Source organism: Bombus fervidus, chromosome 3 (genome assembly GCF_041682495.2).
Source record: "Bombus fervidus isolate BK054 chromosome 3, iyBomFerv1, whole genome shotgun sequence".
NCBI lineage: Eukaryota > Metazoa > Arthropoda > Insecta > Hymenoptera > Apidae > Bombus > Bombus fervidus.
In genome coordinates this window covers 9,594,177-9,607,326 of record NC_091519.1, presented here as the reverse complement: position 1 = coordinate 9,607,326, position 13,150 = coordinate 9,594,177, and the positions used below count along the sequence as shown (strand labels likewise).

The following is a 13,150-nucleotide window of genomic DNA, read 5'->3' as shown; positions in this document are numbered from 1 at the left end:
AAAATGTTTAAGCAGAGAAAATTCTACACGATAACGTTGTTCTCGTGCAACAAAGTATTTAAATAACGTTGGCCGGCCGGTCACGATACGTGACTTCATCAGCGAATGTCGAGGAGAAAATATTTTCAACGAAGAGTGTTATTAAAAAGTACGTTCTCTCTATGCAGACGAACTGCGATATAGCACGCATACTTTTCCCTTGATGTGAAAAACTTGAACGTGCCTCCCAATAATGTCTGCGATAGACTTATTTACAGATTTTTATCATATCAAAAGCTTCCTAATTTCGTAAAACAGTTTCGTCGAATTTCAATCAAGTTTTTGTTAGAAATCTTCTCATAAATTATCCTCGTGCATTTTGTACTTGAAACACAGACAGGGAAAGAGCACGGTCAATCGGAAGGTAAACGTGTTAGTATTGTACACTCGCTTGCCTCGAGGTCGACCTTGCTGGTACAACGATCTGAAAGTAATTAATTGTGTTCTTCGGCGTGAAATCCTACTTTGTATTCCGTGGCTCGCTTGGTATCGTTGAAATTGTCCTCGATTAGTCAGTCTACGAACGTTTCCAAAAACATATGGCTGGGCAGAATATGCAGATTTCTATAGTCTGCTCTCGATCTCTTCCCTAAAATTCAATATCGATTTGACTAATTTTTTCCTGATGTGTTTGATGAAGCTATTGGAATTTTATATCCTGCAGCTTTTAGGATCTAAAAGAAAGTTCAATTATCGATAATAGATATGATACAGAGAGCTACTCAAATGTAAAATAACCTAAAGATCAGAACATGAAGTTATATGTGTATGTATGTGTCGTATGTCTCTCGATGAAATACGAAAGGAACAGCAGAGCGTGTCACACCGTGTTGCGTGAGTGCGTAGTGTACGTATTTTCTCAAGGTGAAGAAACGGAATGTCCGGTATGCGCTGGCAAAGAGGAACTCTTTCGCAGAGGGATGAGCGAGCCTGACGACTGGTTCCCTCTTACCTGCTCCCCTCTGCCACTTTTCTTTTCCCGTCCTCTCTTGACCATTAAGGCCGTACGCGCATGCGCATGCGCATCCACGCGCATCCGTCGATGTTTAGCGATGGGACTGATTCGATTTGTTCTTGAGAACTATAAATGATGAAAGTTTACTGATTTTTTACTTGTTATTTCTGATTTTTTCACATATGGACGTTTATGGATTATTAATATAGAATTTTTAATCAGTTAATTTTATTAGTACTTTATTTTATTATTATGTTATTTTTCTGCTAAATTCATCTTCATGCTAGAAACTGTAGTATATGTATATAGTTAGAGACAAAAACTAGTGGATAGGTAATAGAATTAGATATCAATGAAGTTTAGCCGAATTAGTACTAGTGTTATATATTTAAATTTTCTTTATATATATCTTTATAGCATATAGATAATTTAGTAAATAATTAGAATTAATATTTAAATTTTTATGTGTACAAGCCATATTTCACGGAACTTCATTACTACCTATTTCTACTACATCCACTTATTTTTGTCGTCGACTGTGTATGAAATGTAAGTATGTAAAATAGTAACAAATGTTAATTCCAGATAAATAAGTAATATGTTAAATAGCATTTACTAAAATAATCAAACACTCAATGTTGGTAATGCACACGAGGATATTGGTCCCATCGCTAGATACATGCACGCCAGCGCTGCGTGAAACAGTCAGTGACGTATCAGGCGAGACAGCAATGGAAGATATCGAGCACTTTTGAAAGTTTCATTTTTTCCTACTTCAAATATAAAAGTATGTTTAATCTTCCTAGAATATCGTACACAATAACCTCTTTCATGTGAAAGTCATATCTATCATAATTTCAATATGTAGTATTTTCCAAATGTATTATAATAATACAAAAGTGTTGAAATTTACTATTCTAAATATACAAATTGCCACTTTGAAACTGCCACTATATGCGAGTAAACTACTCAATGCTATGATGTTGCAGCTCTATCGGGCAACTAGTTGAGCGTGCCGCGAAGTGTAAAGTTGATATAGGAAAAATGAATTTCTAGATGGAGTTAACGGCGTGTTTGAAACCGAGAAGCGGACACTCCGCTACTGCGTGAGAGTAGTTCGAGTATCTACCTGTACGTTCTATATCTGTTACCATGTTCACTGACTGCATGCATCTTGGCCGTGAAGCAGTAAACGGGATTAAAGCGAGTTGCAGTCCTAACGCACGGTAAACTTTATCGGCTCGCTTCATCTACTCGCTTCTATGACTCTCTTTTATGGCAAATTTGTTGCCGCATGTTGGCCACAGAATTCAATTAAACTCGTGCACGTTGATCATTACACGTTAAAACAACCTTGAAAGTGTTTTATCAAAAAAACTAGCAATTCTGTGATGACTTTCAATTGAAAATTTCAAATTTGCCGCGGTAGAATTTCATTAGAATGTGATGTGATTTCACTAGAAACAAAATTGGTAAAAGCTATAGGAATTTCTCTTATTTTATTCGTAATTACTATAGTAATACTATCTATGTATCAGTCCTTTTTAGATTTTTATTTGGTGGATTCAAAGAAAATAAGCATAAAATATAACAAAACTACTAATTGATCTGTACGGGCGCCACTTATGAAAAAGTAAAAAGATAGCGATTGGATGATGATTTTTATCATACGTTGGTGCTCCCGAAAGAAAATATCTCTTCGGTGTACTGTTCGCATTCTACAGCAACGAATCTTTGGTGGGCCCCTTCTGGTCTCGGTAAAAAGAAAAAACTTTATCGTATTTGTAACGTGAATCCGTTTGCTAATAGAGCGTAACATTCATGCGAGATCTTGCAACTGACGCTGTTTGCCCTGGCATGGTATGTGGGACATCCTGATTCCTCTCAGGACCTGCTGTGGGATGTATTAACATAAAAGAAAGTTCGGTCCATGTCATATCCTGCGAAGATGCTCTATCTTTAATCCGCTTCGCACTGTAATTTTTTTCAACAACAGTATGCCTTATTTGCTGCATTTCGAAAATTTGAAACAATATTATAATAATAAGTGGTATTTAATATTCTAAGTTTAAAAAATTAAAAATTAGGAAATTTATTTCCTTGGGAACTTCAATAATTTGGTATAAATGAAATCACACATTTAGTTGTTAGAATACTGAAAAATATTATTAAAAATATAAAATTATACTTAAGTAGTGGCTGTATGAGTAGAAATTTTGAAGACAAAATAAAGGTACAGGAAGTTGTGAAATAGTAATGTTAAATATATTTGCCCAAGGAAACAAGATATTGCTTGAAATTAATCATCAATTAGGGGAGTAACTGTGCTAGATATTCCAAATGATACGGTGTTATTAGACATTATCGACGTAATATAAGAGACACATTGGCATCTCTTAAGTAGTCAGGACTATCTTACAAAGTATCTCATGTTACATTTACTTTTGTATAAAATTAGTGTCTAAAAAATTAGCTTGCTCAGTCTGAACCAAGCAATAACTCGTTATAAATAAACTCGTTATAAATGTAAACAGAAACGAAACGTTTTTGTACGATAAGAAGTTTACAGAATTTACTAGAAATTAAAAATAATGGAAGAATTTTAGTACAATCATAATTGTATACTTTTAGATAAGTTAATTTTTGTACTTTTAGTATCAATTCCCAATATATCTAATTACAAAAAATAGAATTTCAATATTCTAACACTTAATGTGTAGCACATTGAAGTTTTATTTAAGAACGTTTACTGAGCAGACAATGATTTATTACTTGCTATGTTTCTATATTTAGATATTTTAATGTAACTTTTTTATCAAGAGAAATTTAGATTCTACTAAAATATTTTTTTCTGTAACGTGTTAAAAAAAATTTAAATATAGATAGAGAAATCTAGGATAAATCATATCGATGAAACGTATTTTACAAGGAATTAATGTAAATATTTCTGTCACGGTGAATATGATGTTAGTTGATTTATTATCACTGAAAACTGTGATTAGTTAGCAGTTCATTGATATCGAAATCGCTTCATAAATTGTAAGACTGAAAAAAAACTGTGTCGCCACTCAAATTGTTCCAATAGGAAGTATAGATTCTCAAACGGCTATCAGTACGTTGTTTTACATTTTTTATGAGTTTTCAAACGTGATGAATACGTGTAATTGTTCATTGTAGCACAAGATCCCGCGTCCCTTCATAAATCTATCACTTGATTACATCAACTTAGGTTGTATTTTAAAACATTGCTGACGTTTTGACAGAATACGGAGAAATATTGCACAAACTTCGAGATTTCCAAAAATATCAAATTGTAGGTATTACAAGTTAGGAAGTAGAGTTGTCATATTATGTGTTTAAATTTCTTTGAGTAAATCTAATAGCACAAACTTAATTATCTTAAGACAAAACAAATCAATCCATGCAAATTATTTATTACCTATGCATTCAATTTCTGTTTATATAAGATTCTGCCAGTCAAAAGATCTTCTGTGTTTAAAAAGATGATTTTTTTTTAGAAAGTTATATTTTTACTGTATTATAAGCATATATTCTATATTTTTTAGTGTAATACATTTTCTATATTTATTTGTATAATCTCCTTTTAAAATGTTTTTATGATTTAATTAGTTACAGAATTGAAAAAGTGTTATCAAAACAGATTAATGAAAAAAAAATAAGGTGAAAGACTGTTTTAGAAAGTGATTATGAGAGTTGAGAGTTTCACATATGCATACTGGACGACTCGATAAGAATTCCCCACCACTATCATTTATCAGTGACCTCGTACAGTCACGCCTCTCTGATAAGAAGAAAGAATCACCAATTCCCGTATACATATATGTATGTACTTACCTCCTCCCTTTATTTCTGCTTTATGCATCGACCATCTCATCTGTTGCTATTGATTTTAAGAAATCCTATTCTCCTTAAAATCTGTTATATATAAATAGTTTTATTTATGAATAGAAGTAAAAAATTTCAAATATATTTAAAGGCTATCAACTTTTAAACCATATGTTCTGTAATTCTTTTATCTTTTGTAATTATACATTCTTCATAAGTGTATATTTCAAATTTTTCCTTCATTATAATTTGTTTTAAATAATCTTGCTTTTAAATATTAAAGAATTAATGAATAGATTGTCAAATAAGCAAATCAGAGGAAAAGTCAAAGGTTAAATCCATAATTTTAATTTATACATGAATGCAAATTACATCTTTGCAGACAATTTCTTATTTCAATGCTATCCCTTCCTCTTTGTTATTTCGTTTTGAAAGCGGAACGAGTCTATGACAAAGATAGCTTTACGCGAGCGTTTTCAAACAACGATGATGCGTGAAGTGGATAGTAATGACAAGTCGTTCATTGAAAAACCGTTATTTTTACAAAGTTGAAGGAAGCATCGACATTTGTGCATACCAAAGTACTCTCTACGAACACAGAATTTACTATAATGCTTTTGTTACATCGCGTAAGTCGGTACCTGCGACGTCCCTCATGGTCAGGCCGCCGAGGCCTGCACATCCTCACACTGACCCGCAATAAACCCAAGGAACCACCATAGCCCACATCTGTTATCCATAAAGTTGCATTCTTCGAACATTTTCGGTTTATGAGTGGTCCCTTAAAAGGGTCCTTAGGTCTATTGCACGCTCTCACTCATTACGGAGAAAGCAGATGTGCCCAGCGAAATAGCGGGTTTTTCCCCAGGTACAAAGGCACCCAGGAGCAACAAATGCAGGAGACTTTCTCCTTGTATTTTGTTTCTTGACATTGGCTAGAACCAATGGTCATCGCGGATCGTTACCCTCACTTTTCTACCGAAAAGTGTGAACTAAGAATCCGCGTTCTTAGTTCAACAAGGATACACCCACATTGAGCTTTCTTCCCAAACAGTACGAGACGGGTCAATCACTGTTGTAACACCCCTCGGACAGTTAAGTTCACTGTTCTAATATTCCTCGGACAGTCAAGCTCACTGTTCTAACACCCCTCGGACAGTTAAGTTCATTGTTCTAATATCCCTCGGACAGTCAAGCTCACTGTTCTAACACCCCTCGGACAGTCAAGTTCATTGTTCTAATATCCCTCGGACAGTCAAGCTCACTGTTCTAACACCCCTCGGACAGTCAATTCACTGTTCTAACACTCATCGGGCCGTCAAGTTCTAACATAACTCAGTCAAGTTCTCGCTGCTCTAACTACCAAATCGAACAACCTTCGGGTCCATCACGACGCTTTCCGACACGACGAATCCAAACACGGTCTGTTCACGTCTAATATTGTAATCCAGTGTAAATAAATATATATATATTATATAACTGTGAAGTCCAGTTATATTCCAACCCAATCACCCCTTATTCTCCCAAACGAAATAAGGGGATCGCCCTGTTCGTGGTGTCGATTCGTGCAATCGTAGCGGGAATTTACAACTCCCGTTGACGCGCTATAACGCGACCGTCTCCCCGCGACTGGACGAATTAACAGCTTTCGTAATTTGTCATTTCCCTTGATCAATTCAAGCTATAAACTTGATATTTGCCATAAAATATCTACGTATATTTGCCCTCCTATTTGTTAAGGAATCATTAAGAAGGATCACGAAAACTTCGACAAATACAATTTTGTTATTTTGAGATGGAATAATATAATTGATTAAATTGAATTTTTATTCTATAGCAATAAATGTGCAAATAATATTAATATCAAAAGCTCATAACTAATATCAAGTAAATATAACAAATAAAAAATAGACAAATATTTGAGTTATTATCAATTAACTGAAACTAAATAAATGGCATTAATTATTTTGACCCTTCAAAATTAAATAGACTTTGAAATGTGTCTAAAGTCGCTCTAAAGTTTGATGATCATTATATTATTCAGAGTCAAGGCAAGATTTTAATAAATTGTATGAATATCAAGTAGATTATTCGGATCTTGAACATAATTATCTGGCTGAGTACTGCCGTGATCTCGTTAAGGTTTGCAGTAAGTGTAACGTTTATCTCCTCGTTGCTAATCATGAAAAGTTTGCAAACTTGTGCCAATGATAATGTCATTGAAATTCATCGAGGAAGAAAATGTAGTCTTATAACATGCTGAATCTTTACCATCTTCTTCTCCTTAACTCGCTAGACTCTTTAACAGGTTTTAATGACTACTTGTAGAAATGAGAATGCAAGTTGTAAATTATTCGAGGTGACACAAATATCAGTGCTTCCACCGACTGCTTCCATACTTTAAGCTTCCTACTGGTTTCTTTTCTTTAAAATTTGTTTTGGAACTTTTAATATCATCTAAACTTCAAAATAAAATTGTGACCTCAATGAGGACTTACTCGATAACCTAATAAAACAATAAAAGCCCAGTACATGTAACATACTTCTTTTAACTATTCGTATTAGCAATTAATATCAATGAAGATTCCTAACGATGAATGAAAAAGGCGCGTGCAAGGTTCCAAAGATGGGTGTGTGGAGGCGTCTGTGATCATCGTGACAATGGAGGACCGGCATCGCGGTGCTTTAACGGAACGGAACGATAACGAGACAGACGATTTGCCCGTAGATGCCGCCGGTTCAATTGAACGGCATGCAGACAACGTGGCCGTTGGTCACTGCGAAATAGAGAACGACGTGTGAAATGGGTATCGTGATGTACCGACCGGATGCCACTTCCTGCTTATCACGTCTGCGCATCATTGTAACGTGTACCGTACCTAGCGATGGGAATAAGACGATTCGAAGCCTCTCGAGACTGAGACACTCACCCTTCATGATTTCGACTTGTCCACTGCGAGACTTTACAATTTTCTTAATGCCGCCAGTTCTTAATACGTATAACAGTTTTTATAATTGCAATGGCCTTATATGATCTGATGATTTTATTAGAAAAGAAGTATCTAGGATTTTATTAAAGAAGTATTCCAGAAGAACTGGCAGAAACTAAGAAATTATACGTGTTTATTGCATAATTATTTATAAGAGATAAATTTGTGGAATCTGACAAGATTAATGAGGAAGAAGCGTTTTAACTCAGTTTGGATCTGTTATAAAGCAAATATGTATGTTTTTCCCATTTCCACCAGTCTTGTCCACTTGATATCACATGGAGAAGAAAGAAACATTAAAGTTGGTGGATAATGTAGGAAGTAGCAAAGTCGATGCGCAAGCGTATCGGTAAGCAGTTCCCGATAGATCTGATCCATTAATGCTTTCTTCTTCTTACCAGATGTAGATAACTAAAGATAGATGAAAGACTTGTAGATAATTTCATGTGTATCTAGAAATTTGAATAACAAGGGTTTAGAAACAAATCGTCCACACAGAAACGTGAAACAGGACTTTCCTGTGTTTACTAAGATAGAGAGGAAGACGGGAGGAAAGAGATCGGTAAGTAGTCAGGAAGCAACAAGGTTCGAGTTTCGTGATAAGTGATTTAAAGTCGTGATTTTCAGCTCTGGTGTCACTTGCCAACCGTGTGCTACTCTCTCTTTTTCTCTCTCTCTCTTTTCTATTCCCTTCCATACCTGGTTGGCTTTCATCTCGTTCTCCAACAAACGGTAAACCGTGTTATCACAACTATGCCAAAAATGCAAATCAACGAGTGAGGCCTTTCTAAAGAGGTTGGAATGCAACGCGCTCGAAAGTCCTGGAAAGGCCTGTCCTGCGATTGCGATAGATGCAATGGCGGCCACACCACCACGAGGAAAGTCCTTCGTGATCGCGACTGCAATTTATTTTTGATGTTGTCTGACAATCAGCCGCTCATAGAAAATATATCAATGACAGCAAGCTTTTGATTATTTCGATGAGAAAATTATCCGTCCAATGAGACGATGCCGCAAGTGATCCTACGAGTGTTGATCGACGAAGGAAACACGTCCCTTTCTTTTTCATTTACTTAGCTACACTACTTTCTCATTTTATACCTAGTTACACTACTTCTTTTCGATTTTGTTCTTTTTAGCACTTATGTGGACCATCATTATTAGGTTATTCAAGATCATAATGATTTAGAGTTAGATTATTTAATTTTTAATTTAGTTTTATTTTATTATTAACCTATATCACGGGAATATAGAGTACAAAATAACATTAAATGTCCTAAGATTTTATTAATCTTAGATAAATTATTATAGTTATCTACATATAACCCAATGATACTATTTGAGAGTTAAATAAAAGAATTAAGTCATATCTTTATGCGAGAAAAATGGTAAATGTCATGAAAATTGATTAGTTATTATGGGACACGTTATCTACTGGGCCCTCTTGTACACAATTGAACTAATATTTTTGGTAAAATTTTGCAAATTACAAGATATACGTTACGTACGTTATTACTATATATATAGAGTTTTATATCTATAAATTCTTATTCGTATGAATATAATTAAAGAGATATAATCTAGACATAAAATTATTTTATTTGCTAAATATTACAGACTGCTTTCCTTGTCAACAATTTCTGTTCCAGAACATTTACAAATAGAATAGGTACAAAATTTCGCAATTTCAAAATACTGTCAGTTCATTCGCCTTGTGCCGTTAGGAATTAACATTTTCTAGAGAATCCTTGCGAAGTTTTGATAAATTCCGCCTGGAACTTGTTACAAGTAAAATATCGTTATCTTATCGTTACATAAGTAATCGTAATGCTGTTTCGAATTTGCATCAATGAGAAATGAACGAGCTTGTCGAATATGAGAAACATATTTACAATCGTTTGTAACGAGACTTCTCTATATTATTAGTATTTGATAGTACCATTATGTAGAGGTCAAGCGCGATAGATAAAAAGCTGTACTTACAATACATATTCACATATATATGTGTACGAGTTACTTCTTCCTACGTGAATATATCTTAGAAGATAAGTTGATGAAAAACAAAAAAGAATTGATTCGATAAACGTTAAACCCCTCGAACGATATTGTTTGAAAAGATACTTTAACGAATGTAAACGAACCTATGTACGTTCCCATATTATTCCTCTATCCTTTTTAAGCTTGAATTATTTTTTATTTATTTAGCAAATAATAATTTAATAGAAATAGTTATTGTTCACAATAATTATAAACAAATAATATTTAATTTGTATATATTTTGATTGTGGCATAGGTCAGTAAAACAATTTATTTCAAAATAGAATTAAGTAAAAGCTTTATATTTAATGAGTTAGTGTAGTTATTTTAATTATAATAGAAACAGAAATTTTATTAATTCTACGTAAATTAGACATTATTTTTAATGTATAATCACGTTCTTTATGTAACAAGGATGTGCTAACATAGTCAACATGCCATTTTTGATAATGAAGGATTCTGTTAACTGATGAATTTTAATTCCATTTGAAAATAAAGAAACGAATTCACGTATGAAGTTCAGTGTTACAATGTCACAGTGTGATAGCGTTACATTTTCTTGTATATAGGTATAAGTGGTATATAAGATGAAACATCTAAGAAATAAAGATTCTATTAAAATGATAAATATGACTATCAGAAAATTATTATAAGTTCGCAACAATGCTTCTGCATTAGTATTACCTTGTTCCGCCACGTCAAAGATGTTGGTGAATTGAAAATAATTGTGAAAAGTTTACAATCTAAAACATGTGTATTATAAAAGTATACTGTCAAATCTAATTGAATTATATTTAAACCTGATTAAAAATATAAAATTATTGCTTAAAATCTAAACATTTATAAAAACAAGATATCTTCACCTAATAATGCCGCAAAGTCGTAAGAAGTAGTCACACAAAAATGACGAAATGTTATACATCATTAAAAGATATCAAGTATTAAAACGCCAAAAGTTCCTTATTAAAAGTAATAATTTAGTAGTAAAAATTTTTCGGAGTATTTCTCGAGACGGATAAAATGATTTCACGTATTATAGACCAATGGAGACAGAGCTATGAATTCGGTAATTTTTAATTGGGCACATCTGGAGGACAACCTTTGAATATCCCTCTCTCTTGTTTCATGTATAATACGTTCCCTACGTTACAATTAAGGCCTATTTGTGAACAAATTTATCTGGCAACAGACCAACCGATTGTGCTTACTGTTGGTACGCGGACTTACAAGAATCGTTATAACGTGTTTGCTAAAGACATTAACTGACACGAATTTGCTGTGCAAATGACTCTAATTAGGATGGCGTAGCGCAGCGGTTAAGTGTGAGTCCGTTTGTGTATACGCATGCGTATATATGTCTCCACGCAATATCGTTTACAGAAGTAATGCTATGATCTTTACTGTGAAACAGTCGAAGAAAATTAGCGTAGATATGGTTACAATGAAAAGAAATGTTGCGGGGAAGTTTTCTGTTTTCACCGCAAATAGTAATTGTTATCGTTACTACATAAATCTCAGGTAGAACGCAAACTTCTTTTCTTTTCCTTCGTTTCTGTAATGAACCAGTTGCCTATTCTCACTTTGCCACAATAATATACTCAAGGCGATATTAATCATCCTGAACGATTTATCTCTTGGGTGACTCGCGTTAGTCTCTCTGCCGACGATCACGATTTCGTTGCGATCACTTTGGAAAATGTTACAGTTCGCGTGACTCTGTCTTCAATTACGATTGTACGTTCTGTATTCCCGTGCCGCGAAGCTAAATTTAGAGGCCAACTGTGCCTAAAAAGATTTGTGTGTGGTACCGTGACTGTGATTGAATTCGATGTAACCAGATATATTTTCCTTTCGTTGAGCAATAAAAGAGGATTAGTATTGTCATTAATAATATCAGGCAATACCAGTGCTATTGAACTTTTTGAAAACTGATTTTCCCACATGGTGACATGGCTCAACAATAATCTCTTTCTGAAATACTATTCTTCGGCCTGTATCGGGATTCTCGTCAACTTTTTGCAAAACTGTTTTTCTAAGTCAAAAGTGGGAACTGTTTTCGATTCTCCAAAGTCTTGAAAATTGCTCTTTAATATTTCAGAGATTTTTAATTAATGTAGGGAACTGAACACATTACTGGTTGGATGTCTGTGATCCAGAAAAATTTCTTTATATAATAAGGTCTCTAACATTTGCAGCCATGTTTATTAGGACCTTTTCGCCCGCTTTGATAAATGGTATATGAAGTTTGACATCAACTTTCTGAAACATCCTGTATAAAATGTTCAAAATATAGCACTTGTTACAACATTTGGTTCTATTGTTTGAATGATATTTATAAAAATATGGATTTGCATATAAATAAAGAGTAAGAGAAAAAACAAGCAAAGTTCATTTTTCTTGATTTTTCATTTTATGACAGAACTATCAAATCACAATGATTATAATGTTCAAAATATTTTCCATAAGATAGCATTAAAGATGTAATGTACTTGTGTTAAAAACAGGGAATGTCCACTTTGTACTGGAACAAAACATAGAAATAATTACTGTAAAGTAATTAATATTTTATTGATCATTCTTTTTTAGAATATCTAAGTAAGGTATACATTTTATGTTATTGCCACTAGAATAATTTTTTCAATAAAGCTATTTTGTGACATTCCTTATTTTTCTCTCTTCCCTTTCAAATATGTTCAAATATGTTCTACTGACAAATCAATAAACAGAATTGAACGATCAAAATGTACTTGTTTGTTACCTGTTTCAGGGTACGAATGGCCCTAGACCGGCGTACGTGGGTGCTAATAATGGTAATGCCGGTGGCGCCGGGGGTGGCGGTGGTGGTGGTGGAGGCGGCGGCGGCGGCGCTACGGGCGGTGGCATCGGTGTTGGTCCGGCGAGCGGCGGCGGTGGTGGAGGTGGAGGTGGCGGTGGCGGCGGCGGTGGTGGAGGCGGGCATGGATTGAAGGGGAACACCGGCGGCGGGCCACGAGGTGGGAACCCCGTGCAGTATCGCGCGAGCAGTGCAGCGGCTTGGGGCGCAGCGCCGCCCTCTCATGCGGCTGCGGCTGCGGCTGCTGCGGCGGCTGCCTATCCACCGTACACGCGGTATCCAAGCGCAGCGGCTGCAGCTGCGGCGGGCCAGATGCCTGTCGGAGCACAGCAACTACCGCCTACGGCGAATCCTTACGCCACCGCCACCTACGCACAGCACGCGTCGGTAAGTCCTCTCCTTTCATTCCTCATCAGCTAGAGTTTTATACCATTCGGAACTCATGCCGTT

At 34.9% G+C, this 13,150-nt stretch overlaps 1 protein-coding gene across 5 annotated transcripts in view; it reads left to right on the top strand.

Annotated features, from left to right (window-relative positions):
- The window catches only part of Shep (RNA binding motif single stranded interacting protein alan shepard), a 47,573-nt gene that overhangs the window by 19,495 nt on the left and 14,928 nt on the right, over positions 1 to 13,150 (top strand). For all 5 annotated transcript variants that reach the window (XM_072000173.1, XM_072000172.1, XM_072000171.1 and 2 more), the window contains exon 2: positions 12,635 to 13,087. In XM_072000173.1, the coding sequence (XP_071856274.1) occupies positions 12,635 to 13,087 (453 nt within the window). The remainder of the gene's footprint in view (positions 1 to 12,634; positions 13,088 to 13,150) is intronic.